The following is a 17,922-nucleotide window of genomic DNA, read 5'->3' as shown; positions in this document are numbered from 1 at the left end:
TCCTTTCTGGCTGACCACGCCGCACACACCGAGAGCAGATTTTCCACTGAAGTGGAGAGCCTATCTTCCACAAACTTCTCCGTAGAGGAACATGAATCTGGTGTGGCCTCCAAAATCTGTGCCTCGGTCACGATCTGATTTCGCGAAGTCGCGGGTGGATTTTGAAATCTGTGGCTTTTTACCACTTGGAGAGTTACAATACTTTGTTCCCATCTTCATGTGTTTGTGAATACCCTTAGTGTAGTAGTAAAGTACCACAGACTCCTTCACCACAACGAGGCGGTATTCGAGGGTGAGATAAAGGAAATCACAAAAGAAACAAAGAAACTTTGGATGCCTTCACCATTCCCGGAAAATCGGTGATAATAGAGCTCCCCCTTTGAATGCTGTTCCCAATCATTAAGCTCGCTTTTCCCCGCTCGGTGAAATAAGTAAAAACTAGTTTTGCTACCGAATCCCAATAAGCAACTAGAAGACATATCATCATACCTTCCCACTTGACTTTTAGACTAGGTAGGAAAAATGGTAGTATTTCTACCATCTGCCATAAACTTCTCCCTGTAGGAATGGTCTGTCGGAGCGACAGTTTGGTTTTCGTTAAATGACCTCATTTAACGGTCTACACAGTAGACGTGATTTTCAGACTGGCTCGCTACGTGCGTCTATGCCGTGATGACGTTGGAGGTCAAAATTCAGCCAGCTGCGAATTGATAAAAAATTCAACGGCTAAAACGGGTGTCCTTAGTTACTTGACTAAGCTACTCAAAAAGTACTACTCGTAAAGGTCATTTTGGTATAGTACGAATGATGGACTTAAGCAATAACAGTTAGCAGGAGCACGATAGAGCTCATTATTAGATCCTCTTCTGTGGGTCATGATATAAGTGGGGTCCATGTCGTTCAAGTCCCGAAGGAGGCCATAATATTTGCACTTGAACGACATGGACCTCACTTCCATCATGCTCCACAGAAGAGGATCTAATAATAAGCCCTGTCGTGCTACTGTTACTGCTTAGGTCCATCTTTCGTATCATACCAAAGTGCCTTAACTCCACTATTAGGTTTCGAGGATGATCTGATTGTAAGATTGAGGATGAACTAAACTTTCAGCGCCTTAAAAGCAGGATTGGAGATGATTTAGCTCGACCTTAATCCTATTAGTGACCACGGAGAAAACGGCAAATAGAATATCAATGTGTCATAGCTGCGTAATCAGGAGGATTCCTGAGGAGGACCTTGAGTCTTTCTAAAATTGGTACCTCCTACCATAAAAAGTACAAACAGACAAACAGAAAGGTCATGGATATTCGCATATTGCCCTCTCAAAACGCTCATCTAAGAATGACCAAACCTTGAACTTGTTGGTACTTAATCTTCCTCGATTTTGAAAGATACAATCCGTCTTCCTGGCTATGAAGGAGAAAATGATATCCTTGGCCATATACAACATATTATACTATGACCTACGTATCTAAACATGACATATTAAACTCCAGGCCCGGAAGGAATCCTCCCCCTCTCGTCAGCCCTGTCTGCACGACACTTATTTTGCAGTTGGTAAACCTTTCTTTCAGTGTCAATCAATCGCAAAACATCCTCACATTATTTCTTGGCTTTTATTTTTTTGGCACAACCAAGGGAACTTTTCTTAACGAGCCCCACGAAACTGGAGGATAATTTTATTGCATTCATACTTTATTTCAATAAGTTCACGCCACATGTCACAGGTCTCCTGGAAACCTACTCATCCTTGAACAACGCAAAATAATGTAACCCAGAACCTTGAGTATCACCTTAAAATTAATTAGCAAACCCGTCAAGCTCTCCTTCTTCCCCGTAGGAGCTACATTGCCTGCTGACTAATAAGAGCTACAGGATCATAAAGTTGTAATTGTAGCAATTGAAAGAGGATAAATTGAATACATTTGTCAAAGCGACTTAATTAAAGTCTTCGGTTTGCCTAATGGCTGTACTAAGGGACTTAATTAAGTAGAGAGCCGAACCGACGACATCGCAGAAGCCATTACTAACGCCAGCCAGTTTCCACTTCTTTTTAGGTTTTCGTTAACTCCTGTTCGTATTGAAAAAGCGGACGCCTAGCCACACTTTACAGTTATGCTGTGCGACCTTGCCGGAGCCATGGATACTCTTCCCATGCGAAACGCAAATATCTCTATGTACGGATCTATCTAAATGCCTAGCTCCTTCGTGTGCATGAATTCCGTAGCTAATGAGGTCTGAGCAGAAGATACTTTCCTTAATAAGAAATAGAAAAACTCTCATATTGTGGAAAAGGCATAAATATAACTTTAAAAAGTTCTTCTGAGAAGAAGGCGTTCAGTTCCTCATTTAGCGGTAATTGGACAGGAGGGTCGCCACCAAAGATGAAAATCTGCAATTTATGCAAAGCAAGCAGAACGATGCTATGAGAAATAAGAAGATTATAGTTGAATTGTGGCCACGATATTACCTTAAATTCCAATCACAATCCTCATTCGGTTTTTGTTTGTGGGAAAATAGATAAATGTTTGCATTAAAATGGGTTAATAAGTCAGATAGTGGGGATATTTATAGACGCAGAATAATATGGCAAAGATAAATATGAACAGATGAAAATTTCATAAATAGAAAACTCATCTCTGGTTGGTCGCTTGATATTATTATATATTTATTATTATTATATCCGAGTTATCACAATCTCGGCAGATGCCGGATTTTACCTAATACTAGCACTAAGTGCCAAGCATTTAGGCTCGGACGATCCTACCTACTTAAAAACTAAAGGGGCACTGATGGTGGTGGCCGGTGGTAGGTCAGTGGGAGAACCCGTCGAGTACTCCCCGCAACATCGAGCACGTATGCAGAATGGTGTACTTCTGCATGGTTTGAACCAGACTGTGCGAAAGTCCCAGGACATCAAGGGAAGCCGTCAGGGATTTAGGTACAATACCTGTAGCTGACAATATTATGGGAACTACAACCACCCGCTCGAGACGCCAAATTTCTTCGATTTCCCGAGCCAATGGCTCATAGTTCACCTTCTTTTCCACGTATTTCCGTTCAATGTTGCTATTATGGGGGATAGCAACATCTATAATATACGCGGAGCGACCCGTCTTGTCAACTAACAGTACGTCAGACTTATTGTGTGCGGTATGACGATCAGTCAGAACTTGCCGGTCCCAATATATGCTGCAAGCAGAACTATCAAGTACTGCTTGCGGCTCATATCGGTAAACCGGACATGTCCCCGTGATCAGCCCATGCTTCTATGCAAGGTTTTGATGGATAACCTTACATGCAGCATTATGCCTGGTGACGTATTGCACCGGTGCCATAACAGTACAGCCAGAAATGAGATGGTCCAACGTCTCTAACGCCGAACCACACATTCTGCACTGGTCGTCCTCCACCCGTTCTTTCATGATGAGCTTTTTATAAGCTCGGGTGGCGACCACGCCATCCTGAATGGCACACATGAACCCCTCCGTCTCAGCAAAGAGCTCCCCAGCACACAGCCATCTGTTCGACAGATGCAAATCGACAAATGGCTGCCAAAGACAATTCACGTGTTTACCGTGCATTGCCTTCGACTTCCATTCCTCGATCCGCTCCTGGTCCGACTTCACCCCACTCAGAGGATTGAAAGATCGATCCTTCAAGTTAAGTGGAGTCAGTCCACAGTCTGCCTTACAGACAACCGCATGCAAGGGGCTCGCCTGCTCTTTACTGTAAAAAAGAGCGGGCAGCGAGTCGATTTGGCGATGATGTTGTGCCGCCATGTCAACCACGCCCCTACCTCCGATGTCACGAGGCAGGTTTATCCGCTCCACAGCAAACTTTGGGTGATGCATTCGGAATTTGGACATAGTTGTCCGTATCCGCCGCTGGACGTTTTCCAGGTCGGTCTTCGTCCACGGCAATATTCCGAATGCATAAGCCAGTGAAGGGATAGCGAATACATTCAACGCGCTTATTTTATTCTTCCCCGAGAGATGCGATTTCAGCACCAGCTTTACACGTCGCAGGAATTCGGACAGCAGAGCTTCCTTCAGATCACCAACTCGAGCATGGGTTCCTTGCAGAATTCCTAGGTACTTGTAGAAGCCTGTCTCGGTCATAGCTTCGATGTGGAGGTCACCAATGCTATGTCCGGCATGCAGCTTGTGATGACCTTTGCGGATGGCTTGGATTCGACATTTGTCTAATCCAAACTCCATCCGAATATCACGGCTGAACATGTTTATTATTCGCAACAGACTTCTAAGATGGTCGTCAGTACCAGCATACAGCTTGATGTCATCTAGGTACATCAAGTGTGTCAGTTCGCACTTAGCACGTAGGCCATATTTTATTGCAAAACCATGCCCTCTAGCATCATTCAGTAGCCATGAAAGGGGGTTCAGTGCCATACAAAACCAAAGAGGACTCAATGAATCCCCCTGGAAGATGCCCCTTCGTATACGGATGGGCTCTGAGGTATTAGCACCCTCAGATGTACGCACCGATAAGGTGGTATGCCACCCTTCCATGACTGTCGCCAAAAACTTTATTAGTTTCGGATCAATGCGATACAGATGTAGGATGTCGATTAGCCAGGTATGCGGAACGCTGTCAAAAGCCTTGGCATAATCGATATAGCAACTGAAGAGGTTTCTTTGACCTCTAGTTGCTTGTCCTACAACTACCGAGTCGATAATGAGTTGCTCTTTGCAACCCCTTGATCCAACTCGGCAGCCCTTCTGTTCCTCGGACAGAATGTTGTTGGTCTCGAGGTGCGCATTGATCCTTCCACTAATAATGGACGTGATGAATTTGTAGAGGGTTGGTAAGCAAGTGATCGGTCTTGTGTCTGCAGGGTCCTGCACCGTGTCCTTCTTAGGGATAAGGTAGGTAATCCCCGCAGTGAGGAAGGGTGGAAATTCCTGCGGCCGACTCATGACCTCATTTATACTGCGTGCCAACCGACTGTGTACGCTGGTAAATTTCTTATACCAGAAATTCTGCACCCGATCCAGACCTGGGGCCCTCCAGTTCTTCGAGATGTTTATGGCTCGTCGAACTTCCTCTTCGATAACATCTGCGAAATTCATGCCAGGTGTATTGGCATGGCGGGTGCCTTCAACGGTGATCCACTCAGCATGCTTAGCATGCTGGGCCGGTAACCCCCAAAGTCCACCCCAATACTCTTTCGCTTCCGTCACCGAGAACTGTACTTTCTGGGCGCTCTGTTGGGATTCGTTGAGAGATTTGAAAAAGCTCCACTGGTTCCTCGCGTATGTTACATTCTGGACACGTCTGGAATAACTTTCGCCATACCGTCGTAACCGACTGCATATGACAGAAAGTTTCTATTTTAGTGTGTCCAGAATTTCAACTACGGGTGTCTCACAGGGGATGGCTTAGTTCCGGTAAACCCTCTGCACTTTATTTCTCACCCGTCGGCTGGCATTGCCAGTGCTGATCTGAATCAGTCTAGCAATGTCCTGCCTTAGTGAGTCCCGCCGACGTTCCAGACGAATTTTCCATGGTGAATCTCTTTTGTCACTCAAACCAATAACACGAAAGCGAATCTTCTGACCGTGCAATCTGATAGCCGCAACTGCACCACTATACACAAGTTATTGTAGATGCAGCAGCGACATATCAGCACACAGTCGAGATGCAATCTCATCATTGATTTGAGATAGAATTCCCGGAGTTGCTGGAGATGCATAGAGTCTGGGAATACCTGGTCTATGCAAAGGATCCATATCCGAGAATTCTATACACGCTCTTTGGAATTCGTCCCGAACCTCAGCTGGACGGTGGAGAAGAGTGCTTCGGCGAGTACTGAACCTGTTGCCTGCAGTGCGGCGTGGTGTTGTTGATGCCACCGCCTTTGCCCCCATCAACTCTCGGTCACCAGTTTCCCCGATGACTTCAAGTCGAACACGTTCCCTGATGGTGGCCGGGATTGTGTCGCTGCGAGTAATGAAGCGGTACTGATCTGCGACTCGCTGCACAGTCACGTGCGCGAATTGCGGGAAACGCTCGACGAATCTCTGGTCCAACAAGGGGCGGTAAGATGTTGTACCCGCCCCCGCCGTTATTTCGTAGTAGGAGCGGATGATGAAGAGGTTCATTTCTTCAGTCCATTTCATCCGCTTCCTACGCGAACCTGCTGAAGTGGTCGCCACAGATTGTGGCGAAACAGCTGCAGCAGGCGGAGCTGTGCTCCTGGTCGTCGTGGCGCCTAGACGTCGAACCGCCCCACGACTAGCGGTTTCGACGCCGTGCTGTCCATTACGAGAGCCCGACCCAGTCACCAATTCAGACGACTCCCGCCGGTTATCCGTACCGGAGCTTAAATTTCTCCTTCTTCTCATTAGTAGCAGATTAGCATTAGTAGTAGGCTAGTTCAGGAGTACTTCGATTGTTTATGCTTAGGAGAATGAAACCAGAGGCATAATCACCAGAATATAAGGGGCATGATAAGTGGTGTCAGTTAGACACACGACAAAGGAGAAGCCGAGCTTAACAACATTCGAAATTTATTTCAAATGTTGTTAATTCGACTGACAGATGCCACCACCGGCGTAGTAGGCGTGGCCAACCAATTTAGATTAACAAAAAAATAATTGAAGATAATTTTTTGCAGTCAAGTTGCTACCGTTTCACCAGACTGGCCGCATTCATTTTAAGTGTCATTTTTACAGTTGAATTATAACCAACCTTATCATTTTGAGAAAACAGAAATATAATCCGAAATGTTAGAAAGAAATTCCATTTGTCATTCATTAGAGGCAAATTCGTGCAGATCTGAAAATCCTTGAAACCAAACTAATTTCGTGCATCAGTAGCGAGTATTGGTCAGAAATAATTCAAAGTACACAAGCCATTTTAAGTGGTAACCCCGATCTTGGACACAGCAGGAGAAACTGGAGACGTGTCTGGGTGCAATGAGGATTCCGCGAAGAAGCACCTCACGGAAATAGAGGAAAAAGCGACGACAAACTTGTCGCCAGCAACGGCATTAACAATTCTCATCGGGGGCGTTGAGTGCACGTACAACGACACCTCCGCCATTGCGCCCAGGTAGAGCGAGACAGCGCAGCCAGACTTCGAGCGACAGCCGACATTGTCGCAGGGCCAGTTTCGGGCTGTTTTTTGTGTGCCGCTCGTTGCGAAGACGGCATATGGTGACTAAACCGTGCCCCAGAAGGAACCAGACGCAGTGCTAATTTCGTGGACATGACCGCCCCGTAGTTAGATTCTCGAATGCCGCTGGGCCGAAACACTGTAAAAAATTGCCTTAGCCGGAGTGCTGCATCCATTCTGCTCTATGTGCCACTTGCGTGGGCGGAGGCGTTCGCAAACTCTCAAAGACGGAAGCAGGTGATTTAGGTTTACCGGTAGATGGTTTTGAGGGTTTACAGTGTATTTAGAACCACTTCGGATGAGGCAATACTAGTGGTAATGGACATGATCGCTGTTGGCATTTTGGCGAATGAAGCGAGTGTACTATGATATATCGTGCAAGATGTACGGAGGAGAACATGTATGGCAATGCAGATGGGATGAGCCTTTGAATGGTCAGTGGACGAACAGGTTCTTTCCCAACGTAAGGGTATGACTTGGGCGGAAACACGGAGGAATCAACTACCTACGGAATGGTTGCTGCAAACAGTGTCACGCTCCTGCGAGCAGGGATGTGTAGGAAAGCTCTGCGCAGGCAATGTCTTAACACCGTAGCATAACTTCGTCAGGCAGCTGAAGACGTGAAGTTCCTGAATTCGAAGGAGCGATGGAGGAAAAGGTTTAGAACTTCTCGGAGACCAATCCTTAACTCCATCCTTCCTCTCTTCCAGCTCTCAACCCCATCGTGAGTGAGGTCGCCAGCGATTCGGAATTTCCTCCTTCAATCGTCAAAGAGATTAAGAACCACCGTGGATCTGATTATTGTAGCTCTGTCCAGTCTCAGCTCCTTCCCTGACTTAAATATCTTGATGAACGTTTAATAAAAGTGTCTCGATTTTGTTTCTGGCTGCAGGACAACCTACAATTTCCGTGTGTTTCTGTTCATCTGCATCGTACGAAACTAATAATAATAATCGTTCGCACAACAATCCATATTGGATCAGGGCCTTGAAGTGTGTTAGAGCACTTCATTCAAGACCGTAACGGTACACTACAGTACACTGTAGGAGGGAATGTGATCAGCATTGCCCTCGCCCGAGATTATTACCCAGGCTTGACTCAGGTACTCATTCACAGCTGATTTGACTGATATCTGACGTCAAATCACGATACAAATCCTACTGTCACCAGTGAGATTTAAACCGCGACCCTTCGTACGATAGCCTTGCGCTCTAACGACTCAGCTATCCGGACGCAAGGTAACTAGAATAAGAGTATAATGTAACAAAGCATCCAAGGTCAGTAAAATATCTATATCACCAATAGATAGATAGATGTTGGATTAAAATACAGTGTTTAAAAGTCTTCATTGGGTTCATTCACTCGCCACGTAGGTGACAGAACCGGCTTGAAGCAAGTCCTGTCCATCCCGCGCGCGTTAGTTTTCTTTGTGATTTTATCCTCTCCCTTATTAGGCCGTTTGACTTTTCAGCTTCTTTGGGACTCAAATTTTCGATAAAATCAACCCGCCTCGAGACTTCACGTCTATATTAGAGTAGTCTACCCCGAGTGGGTTTAGTTTTGTTCACCCCTTAGTCAAGGCACGTGATAATATCTCTTTGTCCTGGCAGGGAGATAATATGTAAGAACCGAGAACCCCGGCCCACATTTCGCGGACTGCCAACATTTGAGTTAGCTTTAGCACGTGTCGTCCGGTTCCATATACAGGGTGCGGCAACATAACTTCCTTTTTTCAAAACTCAATAAAAGCTATTGTATGCATCGGAAAATATTTATTTATTTTTTATAATGTAGTTACATGTCTTAAGTTTTTATTTACATTGTTTTGATGATCAAATCTGTTAGGTGACGTCCCCCATTCTCCATACATTGCGTAAACCGATTTCTGGCGTTTGTCATGACTCTTGCTAGAATAGCAGGTGTTATGTTGGCAATTTTTTCTTGGATGTTGGTCTTCAAATCTTGTAGGGTTCTTGGACGGTTCACATAAACACGAGATTTCAAAAAACCCCATAGAAAAAAATCACAAGGGGACAGATCGGGAGAGCGGGCCGGCCATTGCAAATCACCTCTAATTGAGATAAGGCGCTCTGGAAAGTGTTCCCTCAAAACAGCCATCGATGCTCTTGAAGTATGTGCTGTTGCACCGTCCTGTTGGAACCAAGTGTCCCCCAAATCCAAATTTTCTAGCTATGGGAAAAAAAAATTCTGTAGCATGTTGCATACCGGTCCGAATTCACTGTCACTGTAACCTCATTTACCTCAAAAAACCAGGGACCAATAATTCCAGCTGAGGAAATTGCACACCACACTGTGACTTTGGGTGAATGCAAAGGCTTTTGATGCAATTCTTGAGGGTTGTTGTCAGCCCAGTAGCGCATGTTTTGTTTGTTAACGGACCCACACAAATGAAAATGGGCTTCATCGCTAAAAAAACAATAGCACCCTCGAGAACGACATCAAAAAGAAGCTCACACGCGTTCATCCGAGAATTGAAGTCACGTTCTGAAAGTTCCTGCACTATCGCCATCTTATAGGGATGAAAATGAAGATCATCACGAAGAATTCTTCTCACAGAACGATCGGATAGTCCAAGGGCAGATGCGTGTTTGCGCGCAGAACGCCGTGGCGATCGCAACATTGACGCTCTCACTGCTTCAATGTTCTCAGGTGATCTAACGGGCCGAGGGACTCCAGTTCTTCCTTTTGTCGCACTTGCAGTTTGTCTGAATGTAGTGACCCATGTAACAATTGATTTGCGGTCTGGGACGGGAGCCAACGGGGCTAAATTAAAGCGATTCCGAAATGCACGCTGTGTTGCAATAACCGAACATCTGCTTGAAAAGTAAACCTCAACGGCAAAGGCACGTTTCTCGCTATTCCAACGCATGATGGCGACTGAACCGTGTCGGGAGAAAACTTTACAGTATCCCCTCTTGAACGAGACCACTAGCGCTTCGCTATGACATCAACTAATTGAGTGGCGCGCATTTTAAAAAAGGAAGTTATGCTGCCGCACCCTGTAGAATCTTATATATCCTTGTATAGCCTCAACACTCCTGCGGTTTGTTCGATTTCTGCACAGAATTTGCTTCTCTGATCACGGTGCTGTACGCTATCAGTGCGTTTTTATTCCTTGGCTAGCTCTCTGTTTGTTTCACACGGTTGAAGAGTTTGCGGACCTCTGCTGCAGCAACCCTGTCGGCTAAGTCAACACCAAATAGCCAAGGAACACTTCCAGGTGACGCTATATTCACATTGACTTGCTATGCTTCCTGGCCTAGCCAGGGCGATTAGGCCCGAGTCTGTACGGGAGAAATCTGAAAGAACTCCACCATGAAGCCTCATCAGATGTTATTTAGTATCATGAGAACCGGGATAGCCCTCAAAACTTATATGTCTCTGGCCTGCTTGTGGGAATTTCATGGTGGCGCTGTCTTAAGTCATCCAGCCTTTTCAGCTCAATGGACAACAGGTTCGATCCTGCCCTTTCTACCCCTATGAGATCTACCATTCCATCAGGGATCTTAATAGGTTTTCCACCGACCCCCTGCGAAGTATCTTTCGTGGGTTTCTCCTTATGTACATGCACCGGAATGTTATCGAACTTGTAATTGTATGATCTTTAACTCCCTCAATGGATTATCCATCTACCCCAATCGTGATGAGTTTGTCTTTGCCGTCCATTTAACTTCTACACTACTACAGGTTTCAGAAGGTAAACTGTCACCATGTTTGTCCCTAGTGTGTTATCCCCAGCACATGCCGAGGGTTCTGTTCCCTTCGAGCCTGCCAATTTATCGTCTGTGCTTCTGAAGCATTCCGCCGTGTGCTCCGTCACGCAGTCTACCAATATAAGACCTGGTCGAAATCGTGTGCCGGCGAACACAAACTTGGCACTCCATCCCTTACATATCTGCCTGGCGATAAGGTCTTCAATGATTTCCTGCTCCTTACGAGTAAATATTTGCTCCGGAAATAATTTTACTATTAATGCCACTTAGATTTTCTTCACCACAATTGTATAACTAACACGGGTCTCAGGGGTTCTAGCTTCCCTTCTGACCCACTGAAGATTTCCCCCTTCTTAGGTTCGAATCCGGGTTTTTCGGAATTTCTTCGGTTTCACTGCTGAAGGCTTAGGCCTATCCCGATTCTTTTTGAGGGCCTCTTCCGGTTCCAGGTTTCCCTTCAACACCTGTGCCACTAAGATCTATTTTCTTTCCTAACGTCTAACTTCAAAGATACTGTTGCTGGTCCCTGCCTTCTTATCATGGGCCTGACTGGTTTGTGGTCATCGCAGCAGGCAATATTGAATTTGGTTTCCCCGCACGACTCCCTAACTTGTCCCTTTGCGGAGATGTGCCTTATTTTATTATTATTGTTTGTCTTTTTTATGTTTTTCTTTTGTAATTTTCTTCATCATTTGATTCCCGCGACTATAGGTTTTGTCTTTAGGGTAAGTGAATGCGTTAACGCACAGAATGCGAACCCAGCAGCGGTACGCCGTCAGACTACCAGCTAAGCACCTCCCGTCGTCAGAGAACTAACCGGGAATCATTTGTCACATTACTTCGGGTTAGCCCTCCCGTTCTCCCTTCTCCTTAGCGAGTATTCAAATCAGAGAATTTCTTTCACCAACGAAAGGTGAGAGTCCGAAAGGAACTATTAGTTCAACAAGAACCCTGCCATTGAGCCACCCTTCCCCCCATTGTGCTTTATCCTCCTTCCAAAAGGGAAAACCTAAACGTAGGGCACAATACGGCACCATCTGTCAACGCTCCTCAGCATCTCTCTGACAATGTTGTTTGAGGAGAGTTCCCCTGCGTTTAAATAAATTTGTTGATGAATCCCATTCCATCTTCTACAAAGAAACCTATTCCTATTCCGTCCAAAACCCTATTACAAATCACACTTCCCAATCTTATACAAATAAGACTGAAAATCTGCGTGCCCACTTATGGTAGAAGCTGGGTAAGGAAAGAGTCAGTTCACCATACTTTCTATTCAGTCATGTACCAAAGTTGTAAACGAGTGTGCACTCCGTCTGCCTCTTGTCTCGTTTTGTCAAGAAAATTGCCACTCGTTCAGTATACGTTTCCATTCTTTATGAGTAACCACCTCCTTTGAATCTTCTCCACTGCGTTTATACATGGCTTTACCCTTCTTAACAAAAAAGAGAACCGGAATCACTGTCGCGTTCACCATCACGGACGGTTTAGAGACGGGGCGTTGGCAGATGCCACCAGCAAGGTTCCCCGTCTCTTTACTTGCGCAAGAGGTTTATCTCCTTCCCAAAAGCATCATCGTATACCTTCGGTCCGTATAGCAGAAAACACTATGTTATACTCATTAGAAGACGTCGCCTGCTAGATGTAGGACCCGCAATACTTGCCATTAGTCGACTTAAGGGGCGCAGCTGCAGCACCTGGAACAGCGGCAAAATCATAATTGTTTAGGTAGAATTAAGGATACGAATTCGCACTGCAAACTGTCGTTTTGCTTGGCAACTTCGCTCTCACCGAATTTTTAGTCTCGAGAATTCACAGAGGTGATACCAATTGGAACATTGGTTACCTCTGGACATTTCCGCTTATTGTCCTCTACTACATTGGTCCTTTCTTTGAGGCAGTCAAGACCTCGGATTTCCAGAGAGCGGGGTTTTAGGCTATAACAGAGAATATACCTTTATTTCGGATCTAGTTCAACGAGGACTCCCCCACATTTCTGCTCCAGAGTTTTCTTTTAAACTCTTTAGACTATCTGGGTGAAGTCTTCTTCAGAAGCGCCTTCGTCCTTTCGCTTTTCCCAGTTCGCTCTGCAACGGGCTATCTGCGATCCACTTGGTTTTTACGAGGCTCTCACAAGGGGGTACGTTTGCTTCTGCTTTTCAAATATCTTCTGTTGCTCTCCACGTCCGCCTGAAGAAGCTATATGGACCCAAGAGTTCCTCTAGTTTCATCAGCCGGTTTTTCATGTCTTCGCAAATGCCTAATAAGCGTTTCCTCTTCGGCTTTCACAAAGATCGTCGATTGTCGTTCCACTCGGTTTATATTTGAAACCATCTGCTCAGTTTCAGCGATTTCCTCTGTGTCTCTTGCTGGAACAGCAGCACTACATGGTCTTGAGATTGCCGTTCCGCCCCGAGTGCCGCGACACTGCGAGTTTTGGAAGTTAACAATTTGCTGTGCCGTAGCCTCCCGTACCACGGTAAAGTCAAGATTACTCACTGCAATGACCAGGTATCAGTAAAGCTACATTCGACTCCAGTCAATTACCCTCTTGCAAAAGTTATCCAGTGGGCACGTTTCGCAAAACACCTTGGACGGAGGCAAGTTTTTTTCGACTCCCCAGTCTACTTTGGTATCATTTCATTAAAAACAGAGTCACCTCGAACAGGGTATGGCTAACGGTCTTGGCAGATAAGTGGTACAGCTTCTGTAGAGCCACTTTTCCTCATTAGGATGAATAGATATATAGAACAGATAAAACAGAGGCCCTCAAACATTTTTCGGTGAGTTGGTATTCAGTTTTTCTGACTTCTACTGTAGAACTTATACTCGGTTCGAATATTCACGAAGTTCATATTTAAACCATTTAAATAAAATATGCTGAATACTATTCTTTTACAACCACTTCGCATTACATACAACTGTTATACAATTATATAGCAAGAAAGAATGTTTGCTCCGTTTTTGGGTAAAGGAATTCTTTTTGTTTGTAGATACCGTATTTCGGAAACCAACTTCTTCTGCTTCTTTATCTTTAGCCTTGGTCCCATTCACAAGCAGGGTCGGCTCGTCGTGATCGATTTCGCCATTTGGTTCTATCAAATGCTTGATCTGGATGCAATCGCGAAGCTGTTAAATCCCCATCCGACGTATCAAACCACCGTTATTTCGACTGGCCTTTTGGTCACATAACATCCTCTTCGACGTTCAAACCAATCTTGGCAAGTGAATTCTCGTTAGCGCGAATTACGTAGCCATACCATCAAAGACGCCTTTCTCCCAGTTTTTCCATGATCTGTGCAACCCCATAACGACCGCGGATGTCCTCATTTCTGATGTGATCAAAATGTGTCGCGAAAATAGTTCAACGCAACATCTTCGTCTCCATTACCGCAAAACGCCGTTCATTGTCTTTTATAGTGGGTCAACACTCATAACTTTGTAAAGATTAAAGAAAAAATCCAAGCAACAGTTACATAGCCTCATTGAATTAATATTCTGTCTGCCATAAAGATTCTGTTCATCAAATCATTGACAACAACCCGGAACTGACGGCGAATCAGCTGTAGCATTGCATGTGTCAACTTTACTGTCAAAAACCACTTTGTTGCTCAACAAAGCCGGCGTAAACTTTTCTTGGCTGGCGTGAAAGACAAATTGGTTGTGAAAATGAGCACTTTCATTCACCAGGAGCTGTTCCTTAAATTCCAGCAGCATTTGGACAATGAGTTAGAGCTTAAAGAAGTGAGTAATTGAACTTGTGGAAACAAGTGTGGTAGTATCTACGCCAATGCTTTATTCCTAACTTTATACAGAAAATACGGGCCATTGTTCGCGAAATTGAGCAGAACAGCAAGGAAGCTGCAATTCACCTCCAAGTTATTCACTCTAATATTGAAAAAGGTATGCACGCCTTACCTTTCTGTTAATAATTAAGACCGCTAGTGTCGAGATGCAAGTATAACTCTTATTTGTCTTTTCCTATTCTCTTCTCTGCAGTTCCCCAAGCTTGCCTTGAAGCTAGGAAATGTTTCGACAAATGCCGGGAAGGATATAAACAACTAGCAGAACTCATCCCGCCAAAGCAATATTATAAGTAAAACGAACGTTTTGAGGGCACAAGGCGGTTATATTACTTCACGCTTTGCTTCTCCATTCCAGATATTGTGACCAATGGCTCTACAACACACACCGCGTAGTGTTCCTGATTGGGTTGACTATTTACTTAGAAGCAGGTTTTCTGGTATCACGCGAGACCGTAGCCGAGATCCTAGGACGTAATGCACTTTTTTTCCAATAATTTTCTCTCACACTAAACCGATGTTTTTTCAGTTAAAGTATCGCAATCCGAGGGGTTCCACTTGGACATTGAAGACTACTTAATGGGAATCCTCCAGATGGCATCGGAATTGTCCCGGTTTGCAACAAATGCCGTTACACTAGGTGATTACAGTCGGCCTTTGAACATCTCCCGATTCGTGTCAGACTTGAATTCCGGGTTTCGCCTGCTGAACTTGAAAAATGACTCGCTTCGGAAGCGTTTCGATGCATTAAAGTATGATGTAAAGCGAATTGAGGAAGTTGTTTATGATATAAGCATCCGGGGATTAGCCCCTCAAGTGCAAACACAAGCTCAGGCTGATGAAGCTGAACAGGCGACTGATAGTACTGCTGCTTAGTGTATTTAGGGTCTACAAACTTTTGTTACTTTAATACTACAATAAATAAGAATAAACAGTGTGAAGTCATTGTCGTCATTTTTTTCCAGTAATAAACTACCGGTATAGAATTATTTGCTTCTGTTCGATGTATTTCTCGAATTTAGGATGATGAAATGTGGTAGAATTATGCTTGAATAGAAGCTACTGCAAAGAAAAAGTCGAATAAATGAAGAAATAAAAGCAAAGCGCCAACAAATTTGGTCAAATTAATAACCTGAATATTACCTAGCAATGAAAGATAAGAAGTAAAAAATAACAAAGAGGAGCCAGAGCCAAATGTGGAGTTTCAAAACCTCTCAACTCCGCCCCCAGCAGAATACTAAAACCGTTAGTGCGTGATAATAGCCACACCCTGTACGAGGTGGTCAAAGGGTAGTATAGGTCCCAGGGCGAAACGTGGATTGGTACCCACGATGGAGCATAAAACCTGAGAAATGCCTGCTGAACCAACACCAACAGCTCTACTACCAAACCCTATCTCCACCTCCACATGGTGACCGCTGGGAGCTCTTTCTTAACGAAAAGCTGCAGACGGAGAAGGATGAAGGCGAGTCTCCCGCGCCTAAAAACGGGACAAACTGTACCAACTGGTCCTCCAGGTTGGGGGTTGGGTAGGGCTGACAACCCTACACGAAAAACCGATGTTACGGAGCCACGAAAGAAGCCTCGGACAGGATGGAATTTACAACGACGAACCCGGCAACGACAACGGATTAACGATTTGCGCATTTTCTCATGGAACGTGCGCTCTCTGTACAGAGATAAAGCTGATGAGCAGCTAACCGATACCCTGTCCCAATATAAGGCTGATATAACAGCGTTACAAGAGATGCGATGGACGCGGACTGGTTTCCTGGAGAAGAGCCGCTACACCATATATTATAGCGGTCATCCAGTAAACCATGTGCTCGGAGTAGGTTTCTTAGTCAGCCAAAAAATGAAACCTGTTGTTATCGGCTTTGAAAACATAAGCGAATGGCTATGCACTCTGCGCTTGCAAGGCAAGTTTAGAAATATAAGCCTCATTAACGTTCACGTTCTGTAAGGGACAGAGGAGACTGCAGAGTCGGAGAAGGATACCTTCTAGGAGGCATTAGAACGAACCCTCGGAGTCTGTCCCAGATATGATATTAACATCATACTTGGGGATTTTAACAGCCAAGTAGGGAAGGAGCCGGTATTCAAGCTATACGCTGGCTCCCATAGCATGAAAAAACAAATGATAACGGACTGCGGATTATTCAATTAGAAGGGTCACACGAAATGGTTGTTGGAAGTACCTGGTTTGCACAGAAACCGATCCACAAACATACGTGGGCCTCTCCAGACGGGACCACTTTCAACCAAATTGACCACGTGTTGATCGAACGCCGCCACCTCTCAGCCTTGATGAATATCAGAACATATAGGGGGGCCAATATAGACTCGGATCACAATCTCGTTGGCATGGTGCTCCGAGCTCGAATAACAATACCACCTAGAATCCCCTCTGACAATCAGGTGAGAGTGAACACTGAAGCCATACACAACACAGTCCTCCGCGACACCTATAAGAGGGAAATGGTTGCCGCAATAACCGCAGTCAACAGGGGACCTGGAGACGAAACATCAACAAATGATCTTCACAAACACCTGAAGAACGTTATCATTGATACGGCTACAAAGACACTTGGCCCCAGCTGCAAAAGAAGTCGGAACGGCTGGTTTGATGATGACTGTAAGCTAGCAACGGAACGGAAGAATGCCGCATACCGAGTAATGTTGCATTCTCAAAGAACGCGGGCACGCGCGGAGACTTATCACGAACTCCGTCGAGCGTAGAAGCGACTTCACAGACGGAAAAAGGAAGCCTGGGAGAACCAACAAGTCTGTGAACTAGAAAAGTACAGGGAGCAACCGCACCAGGCGCGCAGGTTTTACCAACAAGTCAGCAGGATGAAGCCTTATACACCTCGATATTCATCCTGCCGAGACAAAGAGGGAAATCTTATTTCCGACAGAATGGGCATATTAGAGCGATGGGTTGAGTACTTTGATGAGCTACTGAACAACCAGAACATCGGCGAGTTGGAGGTCCCGCCAACTGAAGACGACGGACAAACACTGCCATCACCAAGTTTAGGAGAAACAATCCGTGCAATTGCAATCGGCTAAAAAATCATAAGTCGCCAGGAGCCGATGGAATTACAGCCGAATTAGTTAAATATGGAGGCGACCAGTTACACCAAGTGGTTCATCAACTTGTGCTCAAGGTATGGGACAGCGAATCAATGCCTGACGATTGGCAACGAGGCATTATCTGTCTCATACATAAAAAGGGAGATATCACA

At 45.1% G+C, this 17,922-nt stretch overlaps 1 protein-coding gene across 1 annotated transcript; it reads left to right on the top strand.

Annotated features, from left to right (window-relative positions):
* The first annotated feature begins 14,450 nt into the window (after positions 1 to 14,450).
* On the top strand, positions 14,451 to 15,619 carry LOC119659051 (translin). Its single transcript, XM_038066962.1, has 5 exons — positions 14,451 to 14,615; positions 14,687 to 14,774; positions 14,871 to 14,967; positions 15,033 to 15,148; positions 15,204 to 15,619. The coding sequence occupies exons 1-5, from the start codon at positions 14,541 to 14,543 to the stop codon at positions 15,548 to 15,550; spliced, it is 723 nt and encodes a 240-aa protein (XP_037922890.1). The 5' UTR covers positions 14,451 to 14,540; the 3' UTR covers positions 15,551 to 15,619.
* Positions 15,620 to 17,922: the final 2,303 nt, after the last annotated feature.

The sequence above is a fragment of the Hermetia illucens genome, chromosome 1 (assembly GCF_905115235.1).
Source record: "Hermetia illucens chromosome 1, iHerIll2.2.curated.20191125, whole genome shotgun sequence".
In the NCBI taxonomy this organism is placed as follows: Eukaryota; Metazoa; Arthropoda; class Insecta; order Diptera; family Stratiomyidae; genus Hermetia; species Hermetia illucens.
This window is presented reverse-complemented; position numbering and strand designations above follow the sequence as displayed.

Excerpts from the sequence above, each read along its gene's own strand:
- LOC119659051 (XM_038066962.1), top strand. The coding sequence starts at position 14,541 with ATGAGCACTTTCATTCACCAGGAGCTGTTCCTTAAATTCCAGCAGCAT. Across the intron at positions 14,775-14,870 it reads TCACTCTAATATTGAAAAAG|TTCCCCAAGCTTGCCTTGAA; the intron begins GTATGCACGCCT and ends TCTTCTCTGCAG. Across the intron at positions 14,968-15,032 it reads CCGCCAAAGCAATATTATAA|ATATTGTGACCAATGGCTCT; the intron begins GTAAAACGAACG and ends TCTCCATTCCAG.